At 38.3% G+C, this 14602-nt stretch overlaps 1 protein-coding gene across 3 annotated transcripts in view; it reads left to right on the forward strand.

The window, feature by feature from the left end:
- STX3 (syntaxin 3) overlaps positions 1-7972 on the forward strand; it is a 580698-nt gene extending 572726 nt beyond the window's left edge. For 2 of the 3 annotated variants that reach the window (XM_044084001.1, XM_044084002.1), the window contains one exon: positions 993-1898. In XM_044084001.1, the coding sequence (XP_043939936.1) occupies positions 993-1109 (117 nt within the window). In that variant the 3' untranslated portion in view covers positions 1110-1898. Of the gene's footprint in view, positions 1-992; positions 1899-7000 lie in introns of those variants that run through there. The other variant, XM_044084003.1, reaches the window with a different exon arrangement.
- Positions 7973-14602: the final 6630 nt, after the last annotated feature.

A 14602-nucleotide genomic window follows, 5' to 3' on the forward strand; every position in this document is an offset into this window, starting at 1 on the left:
CCCCTCTAGCTAAAAGATTTACATTTTGTACACTGCGTAGCTTGTATTATTTGTTATGCCATTTTAAAGGCTATCACAAATCCCTAGGGTACAGATGGAGTCCTCTAGAAATCACTTATTTTCTTAGCAGATGACACACCTGTGAAATTCTCTGTATTACAGGCTAAAGGAATCTCCCACATTGGGCAACTTTAAGAGGTCTGTGAGGGCTCCCTTCTTGATTTAACTCGATATCAACACCTGTGTGTTGTTTAAATGTAATTTCGGCCTAATAAATGCTTGTCTTGTTCTTTGTTTACGGTGCTTTTTGTTTGCCATGTACTTGCCTGTAAGCACATTAATACCGTTGAAACAGTGGTGGGAACACGCTAGCCTTGAAAACAGGTGAAGTTTGCAGATGTTCATTTACTTGTATAATGAACAAATGGAGCTGATCTTAAGTTACCTCCTATCACAGCTTGTATGGCATTTAGCTCTGGATGCAAATGCCATTTTTATTTTTTCTTCTTGCCTGCTTTTTAACAGTACAGAAAAGTGAGTTAAATGTCTGCTTATATGGATATTGGAAAACTGCTCCAGGTAAGATTGTGGTCATAGCATTTCATTTAACAGTTTTAAATGGGCTGTAAATCAGTAATACTCTGTTATCAGACTTTTTGCTCTCATTTCTTTTTCTTTCTTTTCTTCAGTATATCTGTCTTTACCTTCTTTCTTTTATTTCAGTCTGTTTTTTATTGCTTCCTTCACTCTTTCCTTGCTCACATTGTCCCCAGGTCATTTCTTCCTATGCACCCTTCTTTGCTCACCCTCTTATCTATGTGTGTGTGTGTATATAAAATACTTTCCTTAACTTCCTCCTTGCTCCTTTTATTTGTCTTCATCCCTTTCTTGCTGTACTCCTGCTTCTTTTCCTGTCGCTATCCTGCCTGATGTTCCTTTATTTTTCTCCCATGAAACCCTAACACCTCTTTGTTTCAATTTTCCTTCTACAGAAGATGATCATCATCATCGTTGTGGTGACAGTTCTTGCATTAATCATCTTGGCAATTATTCTAGGAACAACCCTCTGGCTGACCAACTGCAATGCACCTTCGATCCATTTCTTGTAGCACCTTACCCGAACCTCTGCTCCCATCTGTGTTGCTTGCACAGGGACTCAAAGTGAAATTTCACCTGCATGGATACCTCTTCCTCCCTACCTGCTTGGATTTTTCCTCAGTGGACTTCCTTCACCACCTTTGGATTGACCTATGGATGTTCGAATACACTCCAAAATTCAAGTCTTTGTTTGTTACATCGCCATTCCTCATGTCCAAACATCCATCCTTTGTTGTAGTTTAGAGAAAGTTAACCACATCAAGCACTCCTCGTTTCCTCAAGCACCCCCTTACATTTTTTTGTTTTGTGAATCTTTAGAATTAACCAGAATGCACACTGTTTCTTTGAGATGGACACTTGCTGATCAAGAATACCGTTAAACATCACAGAACATTAATGCAATCGTAGTGTGGAATTCTGAGCACAGCATCACTCACTATGTCCCTAGAGTGGAGTGTGCCATTACCCAAAAATCCAGAGAACACCACTATAGAATGCGGCCCATATATAGGCTAGTCGATCATTCCATCAAAAGGATGGGCTTGCATAAGAAATCACTGTGCCACAAATGTTTTTTTTCTAATAAAAAGCAAACCAAATAGACATCTTGGAATGTATGCATCTTATAAGTAACAACTGAAATATGTATAGATGAAACAGGAAATCTTCAGAGACATTTTGAAGTAGCTGCATTGCTGCTTAACGATGAACTGTCTAGATATTTCTAATCAGACTGACAAAAAAAAAAATAGGAGGGAGGACATATGAATTGTTCTGATTTGATGTTTTTTTGTTGGACATTAGGGCAAACCTCCTCCTAAGATAAATGTCTTTAGTTTTTAAATTTTTATAATTGAAATTTCAAAAAAAATGTTATTTTGGATGCTGCATTTCTGACTTATGTGTGTAATTTCCCCATTGAACCTCCTTTTTTCTTTGTGATTCGGAATGTCATTTATTGCTGTTGCTCTCCACTCAGAAGGAGCTAATATGCTGATGGTATTTACTCAACATTATATAGTCAGTCAGAAAGCAAAGTAGGATTTGAGGTAAGGATCACAAGCTTTATATAACTGTAGTATATTTAGCCTACTTTTACAGTGCTTCCGGTAGCTACTATAATTGTTCACTTATAGCTCAGGGAAATAGTAGGTCCACTTAGGATGTGGGCAGATACTGATATAGATAAGTTAGTGTGAAGAGTTCATCTGACCCTGATGATTTCTGTTAAGTCATTGTAAAAGCAGACCTTATTTGTATGCATTTCTGTTGATCCTTTATGTTTTGCTTCTTGCGGAAAGCCTCTGGCATACTGGTACAATCTAGCGGGAAGTACCGCTAAATCAAAGTTTGCAATTGCTTTGTAAAGGAACTAGAACAAGGCTATGCTCTGTTTGCATCCAGTCCAGCTTTTCCTTTCACCAGCTTAACACTTCTCTTCAGAGCCAGCTGGAATATTCCACTGGGTATGCACATTAGGAATGTTGTGACATCACATACCTCTCAAGTGTCCAAATTTTGTCTGCATATTTTGGTCCATTCTTCATAAAAATCATGCCTTTCTAGCAAATTAATGAGGACTGACTCACTAAATAATGACATATGTTTGAGTTTCAGACTTCATATCTTTCAGAAAATGTATGCTAACACAAATCCTGTTATTCTAGGAACTTTCTAAGTTTATAATAGTAATATTTAAAATGTGTCACTATTTTTAGGCCTTTGTGCTTTGTCCCTCCCCTTTATGTTTGGCTTTGTCCAGGTTTCTTGCACTATGAAGTTGAGAGGTATGGTGATATCTTTGTGAATAGTTAGCTTTCTGACAATGGTCCTGCTAAGCGATTCTGATGACTGTTGCAAGCTGAGCATGCTTTCACTGAGTGTTGCTGACTACTGTTCTATTTCCATATGTTGTTTGCTGAGAACTGTAAAATGTAATGCATGTTTTGGACTGCTAACACTATGGATCAGTTTAAAATCTCTGCTTTTATGTTCTCATTGTAGTCCATTTGCAGCCTTAATACTGGGAACAGTGCAGTTAACCTGTTTTGAGGATCTGTGTAACTCCTAGTGGCTCCATGAGGGGCTTGTGATGCACTGTTGCCCTAGTAGTAAGATCCAGTTGCTTCCTCTAAGCCACACCTACTACCATTCATCATGTTTGGGGGTCTGTATTTGAATGTCACTTTTTCCACTACTGTCCCTTCCTTTATTAGTTGCTGTACATCTAAGCATGATATGAGCAGTCAGGCTCTTGTCCCCAGTCTGAATCATGGCTGCTTTTCACTGGCACCACTTATACCTGCAATAACTAGGTTAGCCACATGTAACTCCATTTTTATTACTGCACAACACCTGTGACCCAGGTAATGATGGTGAGGTGAGTGCTGCAGGCTGAACTTCATGAGTCTTGATGCCTGCATGCCAAATTTCCTGGCTACTTCATGTGCCAGAAGGTATTTCTGCTAAGGAGTTTGTGTAGGTTCTACAAGTAATTTAGGATTTAGGCATGTATGCATACATACATACATACATACATACAAATGTTTCAGGCACGGGCATTAAAGCCCTTGTAGCTTGCCAATATGCCAAAACACTTGTTCCCATAATAAATGTCCAGGCTGTTCTTAAAATATCTAAACAAGTACTTGCTTTAATGTAGTTTGGTAGTCTGTTCCAAGCATTGGCCACTCTGTCAGAGAACCAATTAGTACACTTCTCATTCCTATAGAATCTTCTATATAGGTTATATGATGATTCTCTAGTACTTTTTGATAACCCCAAACGTTCCCAGAGGTAGTTGTCTCTAATGTATGGATTCACGACAATGCAGACATTTCCTGTACTTTGTATTTTTGGGTAAAAACACTGCCAGCTTACCTCCATGTACGCAGGTTTGTCCACTGTACTCAACCGTTGATAGGTTTTGGTGATGGGAGTGCAGCACCTGGGTTGGCCATATGGTGAACCACGACTGTGATTTTTGACCAATTTAGTAAACTGAGCTGTCTGAAGTTTGTAGTGCAGCTGGGACTGTGTGCTTCCTAGCTTAGCATGTGTGGGGGGGGGGGGTACAGAATGAGCCCACAAGAAGTCCTTCCACTGTAACCTTTTTAGTCCAAATTGAAGACACAGATCTGGTAACATGACTAATACTCCAGATTTATTACTGTTCTAAAATGTATAGTACTCCTGTCTAATATGTGATATCAGATGCTTTATCACCAGTAACAGTTTTACAACTCCCCCACCATTCTCCAACATGAGCTCTATGTATAGGTTCATAGACAGATTAGTTCATAGATTAGTACTAGGCTAAGTGCACTTGTTGGCCATTTTAAACCTAGCCAATTGCCCCGTGTGAGAATCAAACCCTGCACCTCGTGTTTGTAAGGTAAACACCTTAACCATTATGCCAACCTCCCACCCCTAATAGACTGTGCTGCAGTGGGACTCACATCAGGAATGTCTACTCATTAGGCAGATGCTCTGCCCACTACACTATTGCTGTGCTGCACAAACTGCTTCTCAAATTTGGTACAAATGAAAAAGGCCAATGCTAGCAACCATTTCCATTAAATATGCATCAGGCTGCCATTTTCCAGCAGCAGGTGGTTTTGTAGTGTAGTAGTACATCCCTTGTAGACAGGAGTTCTAAGTATTACAAGTAATTGGTCAGTTTTCAGTGGCTTCTGGCATGCAGATATCTCATCTTTCTATTGATTCCTTAGTTTTGTGACCTCACCACATGACAGGAGTCCAAAGAGACAGATGAGAGCTTCTTCTGTTTGCCTTTTATATGTACCTCCTGTTGTGTCCACAGTCCTATGAAGTTCCTGGCCTTTACATCATAGCAGAGCAGAGTGGATGGTGAGAACACTTCTGCAACGTTTCCAGCTAGCCAACAAAGTTGAAGGAGCAAATCATGTCAGCTGCTTTCATATTACTGCTACTTACATCCACACCTGATAGCAGCAATGCCTTTTAGTAAGAATGGAAGATCTACCAGATTCTGTTCATTTTGGTTAGTTTTGGGAAGTCATAGTTGTTTTTATTCAGCTAGATTACAACCCCTGTTCAAGTATGACCAAGAAAGGAGTCAAGAAAATGTATATACACAATGTAAACTGTATGTCTTGTAAAATATTGAAAACTACCTCACTGTTTTGCAATTATGCCTGTTAAGATGTAACAGAACTTACTATATGGCTAAAGCACAAGGAAGTTGTTGTTGTTGTTTGTCTTTCGGCTTTTATCGGGGTAAGGGGTCGCCACAGCGGAACTCCGGTCTGCTAATGATTGGCAGTAGATTTTTACGAAATGCCGAGGTGCCAGCTCAACGCTCAACCTTCAACGAAGGCACGCCCATTTACGCACGCATGTCTTTCGAACGCTACCCAACCGCAGGGAGGACATGCAGACTCCACACAGAAGGCACTCCCAAGCCCAGCCGAGAATCGAACGGGAGAACCTCTTGCTGTGAGGTAACAATGTTACCGCCATACCACCGCGGCAATTTAAAGTACAAGGAAGTACGATGTACATATTCTCAACATTGGTCATTCTAAAGAATGTAGCTGAATGAAACACCTGTTTGCCACTTGAGAAACTTGCTTTAGTGATTCACGCCTTGGTGTCTTTATGTCCTCATCATCGTAACTTAAGTCTACCCAGCACAGAAAATGATCACCTTCATTTGGTGGGGAACTCCATTGACTGGCTACTAATGTATCTGACACAGAATTAGATCATCTTAATTTGGTGGGGAATTTTCCATTCACTGACTACTGTCTGGTGCACCTTATTCCCACATTTTACACAAGTGTTGTAGAAGATGGACTATCTGGCTGTTTGATCCTTTATTATCTGCACAGGTGTTCTGTTGGTATATTTAGTCTTACATAACTTTTGCCCCTCTAGCTAAAAGATTTACATTTTGTACACTGCGTAGCTTGTATTATTTGTTATGCCATTTTAAAGGCTATCACAAATCCCTAGGGTACAGATGGAGTCCTCTAGAAATCACTTATTTTCTTAGCAGATGACACACCTGTGAAATTCTCTGTATTACAGGCTAAAGGAATCTCCCACATTGGGCAACTTTAAGAGGTCTGTGAGGGCTCCCTTCTTGATTTAACTCGATATCAACACCTGTGTGTTGTTTAAATGTAATTTCGGCCTAATAAATGCTTGTCTTGTTCTTTGTTTACGGTGCTTTTTGTTTGCCATGTACTTGCCTGTAAGCACATTAATACCGTTGAAACAGTGGTGGGAACACGCTAGCCTTGAAAACAGGTGAAGTTTGCAGATGTTCATTTACTTGTATAATGAACAAATGGAGCTGATCTTAAGTTACCTCCTATCACAGCTTGTATGGCATTTAGCTCTGGATGCAAATGCCATTTTATTTTTTCTTCTTGCCTGCTTTTTAACAGTACAGAAAAGTGAGTTAAATGTCTGCTTATATGGATATTGGAAAACTGCTCCAGGTAAGATTGTGGTCATAGCATTTCATTTAACAGTTTTAAATGGGCTGTAAATCAGTAATACTCTGTTATCAGACTTTTTGCTCTCATTTCTTTTTCTTTCTTTTCTTCAGTATATCTGTCTTTACCTTCTTTCTTTTATTTCAGTCTGTTTTTTATTGCTTCCTTCACTCTTTCCTTGCTCACATTGTCCCCAGGTCATTTCTTCCTATGCACCCTTCTTTGCTCACCCTCTTATCTATGTGTGTGTGTGTATATAAAATACTTTCCTTAACTTCCTCCTTGCTCCTTTTATTTGTCTTCATCCCTTTCTTGCTGTACTCCTGCTTCTTTTCCTGTCGCTATCCTGCCTGATGTTCCTTTATTTTTCTCCCATGAAACCCTAACACCTCTTTGTTTCAATTTTCCTTCTACAGAAGATGATCATCATCATCGTTGTGGTGACAGTTCTTGCATTAATCATCTTGGCAATTATTCTAGGAACAACCCTCTGAGCGCTGACCAACTGCAATGCACCTTCGATCCATTTCTTGTAGCACCTTACCCGAACCTCTGCTCCCATCTGTGTTGCTTGCACAGGGACTCAAAGTGAAATTTCACCTGCATGGATACCTCTTCCTCCCTACCTGCTTGGATTTTTCCTCAGTGGACTTCCTTCACCACCTTTGGATTGACCTATGGATGTTCGAATACACTCCAAAATTCAAGTCTTTGTTTGTTACATCGCCATTCCTCATGTCCAAACATCCATCCTTTGTTGTAGTTTAGAGAAAGTTAACCACATCAAGCACTCCTCGTTTCCTCAAGCACCCCCTTACATTTTTTTGTTTTGTGAATCTTTAGAATTAACCAGAATGCACACTGTTTCTTTGAGATGGACACTTGCTGATCAAGAATACCGTTAAACATCACAGAACATTAATGCAATCGTAGTGTGGAATTCTGAGCACAGCATCACTCACTATGTCCCTAGAGTGGAGTGTGCCATTACCCAAAAATCCAGAGAACACCACTATAGAATGCGGCCCATATATAGGCTAGTCGATCATTCCATCAAAAGGATGGGCTTGCATAAGAAATCACTGTGCCACAAATGTTTTTTTTTCTAATAAAAAGCAAACCAAATAGACATCTTGGAATGTATGCATCTTATAAGTAACAACTGAAATATGTATAGATGAAACAGGAAATCTTCAGAGACATTTTGAAGTAGCTGCATTGCTGCTTAACGATGAACTGTCTAGATATTTCTAATCAGACTGACAAAAAAAAAAATAGGAGGGAGGACATATGAATTGTTCTGATTTGATGTTTTTTTGTTGGACATTAGGGCAAACCTCCTCCTAAGATAAATGTCTTTAGTTTTTAAATTTTTATAATTGAAATTTCAAAAAATGTTATTTTGGATGCTGCATTTCTGACTTATGTGTGTAATTTCCCCATTGAACCTCCTTTTTTCTTTGTGATTCGGAATGTCATTTATTGCTGTTGCTCTCCACTCAGAAGGAGCTAATATGCTGATGGTATTTACTCAACATTATATAGTCAGTCAGAAAGCAAAGTAGGATTTGAGGTAAGGATCACAAGCTTTATATAACTGTAGTATATTTAGCCTACTTTTACAGTGCTTCCGGTAGCTACTATAATTGTTCACTTATAGCTCAGGGAAATAGTAGGTCCACTTAGGATGTGGGCAGATACTGATATAGATAAGTTAGTGTGAAGAGTTCATCTGACCCTGATGATTTCTGTTAAGTCATTGTAAAAGCAGACCTTATTTGTATGCATTTCTGTTGATCCTTTATGTTTTGCTTCTTGCGGAAAGCCTCTGGCATACTGGTACAATCTAGCGGGAAGTACCGCTAAATCAAAGTTTGCAATTGCTTTGTAAAGGAACTAGAACAAGGCTATGCTCTGTTTGCATCCAGTCCAGCTTTTCCTTTCACCAGCTTAACACTTCTCTTCAGAGCCAGCTGGAATATTCCACTGGGTATGCACATTAGGAATGTTGTGACATCACATACCTCTCAAGTGTCCAAATTTTGTCTGCATATTTTTGGTCCATTCTTCATAAAAATCATGCCTTTCTAGCAAATTAATGAGGACTGACTCACTAAATAATGACATATGTTTGAGTTTCAGACTTCATATCTTTCAGAAAATGTATGCTAACACAAATCCTGTTATTCTAGGAACTTTCTAAGTTTATAATAGTAATATTTAAAATGTGTCACTATTTTTAGGCCTTTGTGCTTTGTCCCTCCCCTTTATGTTTGGCTTTGTCCAGGTTTCTTGCACTATGAAGTTGAGAGGTATGGTGATATCTTTTGTGAATAGTTAGCTTTCTGACAATGGTCCTGCTAAGCGATTCTGATGACTGTTGCAAGCTGAGCATGCTTTCACTGAGTGTTGCTGACTACTGTTCTATTTCCATATGTTGTTTGCTGAGAACTGTAAAATGTAATGCATGTTTTTGGACTGCTAACACTATGGATCAGTTTAAAATCTCTGCTTTTTATGTTCTCATTGTAGTCCATTTGCAGCCTTAATACTGGGAACAGTGCAGTTAACCTGTTTTGAGGATCTGTGTAACTCCTAGTGGCTCCATGAGGGGCTTGTGATGCACTGTTGCCCTAGTAGTAAGATCCAGTTGCTTCCTCTAAGCCACACCTACTACCATTCATCATGTTTGGGGGTCTGTATTTGAATGTCACTTTTTCCACTACTGTCCCTTCCTTTATTAGTTGCTGTACATCTAAGCATGATATGAGCAGTCAGGCTCTTGTCCCCAGTCTGAATCATGGCTGCTTTTTCACTGGCACCACTTATACCTGCAATAACTAGGTTAGCCACATGTAACTCCATTTTTATTACTGCACAACACCTGTGACCCAGGTAATGATGGTGAGGTGAGTGCTGCAGGCTGAACTTCATGAGTCTTGATGCCTGCATGCCAAATTTCCTGGCTACTTCATGTGCCAGAAGGTATTTCTGCTAAGGAGTTTGTGTAGGTTCTACAAGTAATTTAGGATTTAGGCATGTATGCATACATACATACATACATACATACAAATGTTTCAGGCACGGGCATTAAAGCCCTTGTAGCTTGCCAATATGCCAAAACACTTGTTCCCATAATAAATGTCCAGGCTGTTCTTAAAAATATCTAAACAAGTACTTGCTTTAATGTAGTTTGGTAGTCTGTTCCAAGCATTGGCCACTCTGTCAGAGAACCAATTAGTACACTTCTCATTCCTATAGAATCTTCTATATAGGTTATATGATGATTCTCTAGTACTTTTTGATAACCCCAAACGTTCCCAGAGGTAGTTGTCTCTAATGTATGGACTCTGTTTAGAGCTATCTTTCACTATTTAAGTGTTTGTTTTAAAAGGCTGTAGTTTGCCATTTTATTGGAGCAATGGTGGTAATAGTGCCAAAGTTTCTGTTGGATGTATAGTTTCAGCAGTGTAATAGGGTGTTCCTTGGTACTTATAGTGCAAGCATGGCAGGTTTCACTGGAGTTATTTTCTCTGTTAAAGGTGTGAAGAGTAGAGTAGCACATAGAAATCCCGGGATTGTTACAGATAGGTGCTTAACTGTGTAATGCAAGTCCTTGCAGCAATTTTTATTCTGTATAACATTTTAGACATTATGGAATATTCAATACTGTAAAGAAAAAAAGGCAGTCAAAGCAGGACAGAGATGCATGTTAAGAAGCTGATACAGGCATTTTTGCATGTGGACTGCTTTGCATGTTCAGTGATTGAATACGGCTGGCTGTATGAAATCCAATTTTTCGTGGTGTGTATCCTTCATAAATGACACCTTTTTCCTTTTCAGCATCAGTTTTGTTTTATGTATGGATTTTATGAAAAACATGGTACTTAAGTACTGCAGGCAGACTGTGTGGAAAATATATTTATCTTCTGTCCATTCACAGTCAGCTGTCATTTGTTGGTTATAGACTGTAATCAACATGTGAACCATGGGCCGGAAGAGTGGAGCAATCTTGCATGGACCCAAGAGAGCTGAAAGTAATCAGTGCATTCTACAGATCTGCAGGATGGACAAAATAATTATCAGCTTTTCCCTCCACCATTTTAACAGATAAATCTTGAGATGAGTCTAGAGTTTTGTTACTGAAGGAAACAAGGTGACACATAACAGTGTTGTGATGGCATGAAGGTGGGAGCTTGGGTAAACCTTTAATAATCTGAGACTTGTAACTGCTCACTCCAGAATAGCGACACAGAATGAGTGAAAATAAGGACTTGCATACAACAAGACCAAGATTGTGCCTTCTCAGAATATTTCCTTTTCTTTAAGGTGTACCAATGTTAGAGTTGGTATACATAAGTTTGTGGTATGTGGTAGGTAAAAAAAAAAAAATTAAAGGCAGAACAACATTTGACATTATTTATCCTCCTGTACTTTAATTATATTTTAAATTTTTGCAATTTGTGGATTTGCAGTTGTGAGTCTTGGAATTACAACAGAGAGACAGAAGTTTGGTTATAAGCAGTTTCTTCCAAAAATCTGCACACCTTGCCAGCCTAGCAAGCCCCTTAACTTCTGTTGGCATCAATCAAGTCTCTCTCTTTTGAAGTTAATGATATCTTGATGGCATTCCAGTGGCAGGCAAAAGGCTTAACATAAAGTCCATAAACCAAGAATAGAAATAAGCTGGGGTACCTGAGGCCCCTAACTTGAGGGTTACAAATAGCTGTTGGCAGCTAGTCAATGGGAGAGTAGTTGAGCATCATAGGAACTGGGACCATTCAAGACCAACAACAAAAATGACCAAGTCCACCTGTGGAGGCAGGCAATACAAATAAGTGCATTGGATAGATTAGCCAGCAAGAAGCAGATTATTTTGGAGTGTTTGGAAACAGTATCCAGGAGTACTATAGAGCTAACCAGCTAGGGAAAAACTGTCTTGTGGAAAGAGACATTAGAGCAAGACAAGTCTTCTGTTCATGGTATTGTTGCGTAGCAGAACAGTATAAAGATCCAGGGATGCCTGAAGAGTTTAAAAAAGCTGCGTTCTTCCAGTGTATTATCAGGAAAGGTAAACTAGGATGTACCTGGAATTTGCAAAGTCACACACCGTGTCCCAAAAAATACTTTATACAGCTTAGCTTGTTTTTCATTCACACTCTCCAAGGCCCTCTGTTTGGTGATATGTTGTAATGTCTGTGCAGGCACTGTGTGATTTGAAAGAGATCACCCAGTCTGACCAAAACATGGTGCCACATGACAGTATCAGTGCTAATCAAGGCAAGGCACTACCTTCATCAGAGTGATACTGACAAAAGGACGGTTTAAATGCTAGGATGATTTCTGACTGGTCCGTGTATAAATGGACTTTTGCGGGTAGTGCTTAGAAGCAGCAAAAAGGTATACTACAAAACAGTTTACAGATTCATAAACTCTTTATATGCTCAGTTGTTGAATGTGTACTGTCTCGGTATAGATCATATAGCCATGCAGCTGCAACTGTTGTTTAGCTTTGGAAACACGCAGATGTCACTGGGGTCAATGGGGAGATGACTTAACATCTCCAGGGCTTCACTCTTCTCCTGTGATCTGGCCAGGGTTAATCTGCCCTGGACTCGTATCATCTTAAGGTTGTGTTGTGTGTATTTATGCATATAGGTGAATTTTAAGAAGGAGCATCACTCTATGGCATATATTTTCTCTGACGTGAGTATGTAGGTGAGGGAATTTAACAGGAGAAAAAAATAAACTGGGGGCACTTGAACATCATTAAACCACATAGCCCTGGTTGTTGTCATCAACTGGTTTAGGTGTTTTATATTGTTATCAGTGCCAGTTATGAAGGTTACATGAGTGGAGTATATCTAGGGATATTTTTACCTGCTGGAGTTTGGAAGTGCACAGACATGTATTGCAGTTTGTCAGTAGATGTCAGAATGGGGCAGATAATATTGTCTAATTTCAGGAAAGGCTGTGCATTGTTAGACCCACACAGAGGACCACATTTTTGTGCGTCTGGGGGATCTAAATCACAGTGAAGGATCTGACTCTTGGTGGTTTATGAAGCAAAAGTTCCATAATATTTATGTGCTTTATTATACATACCTCTCAACCTCTTAGAACATAAAATCTGAGCAAAGCCATCAATAATGGGGGACAAAGGCCTAAGAATAAGGACACTGTTTTAAATATTGCTCTTACAAACTTAGAAAATTGATAGAATTACAGGTTTTTGCATTAACCAAAAATTTCTGAATGGTATGAAGTTTGAAACTCAAATCATTATTTTCTGACTTTAGCCCTCAGTAATTTGCCAATAAAACACAATTTTATGAGAAATGGACCAAAAATATGAGGCAAAAATCTGGCCATTCTGTAAAAAATCTGTACATTTGGGAGGTATGCTTATATTAAATCTGTCATGTGTCACTGGGTTCCCCCTGTGAGTTTGCTATCTTACACCAGAAAGTAATCTATCCATTCCACAAAGAACAGACACGGAAATATTTTTGTGTACATGTCCTTGTGTGAAGGAAACGGTACTGCAATAGATGATGAATATTTGTAAAAAATGCGAGGGTGTATCAGAGAAGCTGACAGTCACAAAGACAAGTTGACCACTTTATTAAAGATAAACACTACAAGTTATCACACGTTTTTGTCCACAGAAGCAGACTTCATCAGATAACCATTGCACAATCCACAAACATCATATGTACCCCAATTAATTAAAAAAGCACCAATCAGATTCCTTAAATAATTAGTTAATGGATTCTAAACAGACCAATTGTGTAAAATTTAAAATCCTTATTGTTTAAAATAAATATGCACACATAAGAGCATCACACTTTAAAAAAATCCTAAACATTTAAAACCAAAAATTCTAATAATGTTATAATATATTTAAAAATATTTATATATAAAACTGTTGAAACCTAAAATAATACAATACCACCATCTACTGGCCATCTACATTATAACATTATTAGAATTTTTGGCTTTAAATGTTTAGGGTTTTTTTAAAGTGTGATGCTCTTATGTGTGCATATTTATTTTAAACAAGGATTTAAAATTTTAGACAATTGGTTTGTTTAGAATCCATTAAGTAATTATTTAAGGAATCTGATTGGTGCTTTTTTAATTAATTGCGGTACATATGATTGTGGATTGTGCAATGGTTATCTGATGAAGTCTGCTTCTGTGGACGAAAAACGTGTGATAACTTAGCGTTTATCTTTAATAAAGTGGTCGACTTGATTTTGTGACTGTGAGCTTCTCTGATACACCCTCACATTTTTTTATTGTTTTTTTTTTGGGTTGTAGTTGTTTCTGTCTGCTGATTTGTGTTAATGATTAGGGTTACCACCTATCCCTCTTTGGGCAGTTGTGTCCTGCAAAATAATTGTAAAAATGGCAAATGTCCTGAGATTTTAGGGCAAAATTATTTCCTATATTTTATGTAATAATTACATAAAACAGTTATTCTGTGTCTGAAACACCTAAATGTTATAAGAAACAGAGTAAACAGCTAAAATGCTACAAGAATAAGCTTTTATTTAGGCAAAAAAGTGAAGTTCAGTCTTTTGTACTGGCTGTGGGAATGTTTCGGCCTGCAAAATCTGACATTTGTACCAAAAATGTCCCACTTTGGGCATTTGAAAAGGTGGAAACCCTATTAATGATCAATATTTGCACTGCTCTTCCCGAAGAAAATTATGTGTTCTGTAAGCAGTAGAATCCATTTCAAATACATTTACTTTCACACAAAGCCATATTGGACTGGTTAATCACATTCTTTTAAAGTGTTTGTCACTCCTTAGAAATTATTTTATTAGATTCATTTCCTTCCTGTGTTATACTGTGCATTTTGTTGTGCTTTTTGTCTAGCTCTAAGCAACTAAGTTTCATACATCTTGCTAAGCAGAAATTATTTGACCATATTTTTGAAATGTGCGGTAACATATTTAAGCACCAATCAGTTTCTGGTTTTAATTGAGAACTCAGGTTTATCATAACAA

This window comes from Protopterus annectens, chromosome 9.part0, assembly GCF_019279795.1.
Source record: "Protopterus annectens isolate FY-2018-M chromosome 9.part0, PAN1.0, whole genome shotgun sequence".
Classification (NCBI taxonomy): domain Eukaryota; kingdom Metazoa; phylum Chordata; order Ceratodontiformes; family Protopteridae; genus Protopterus; species Protopterus annectens.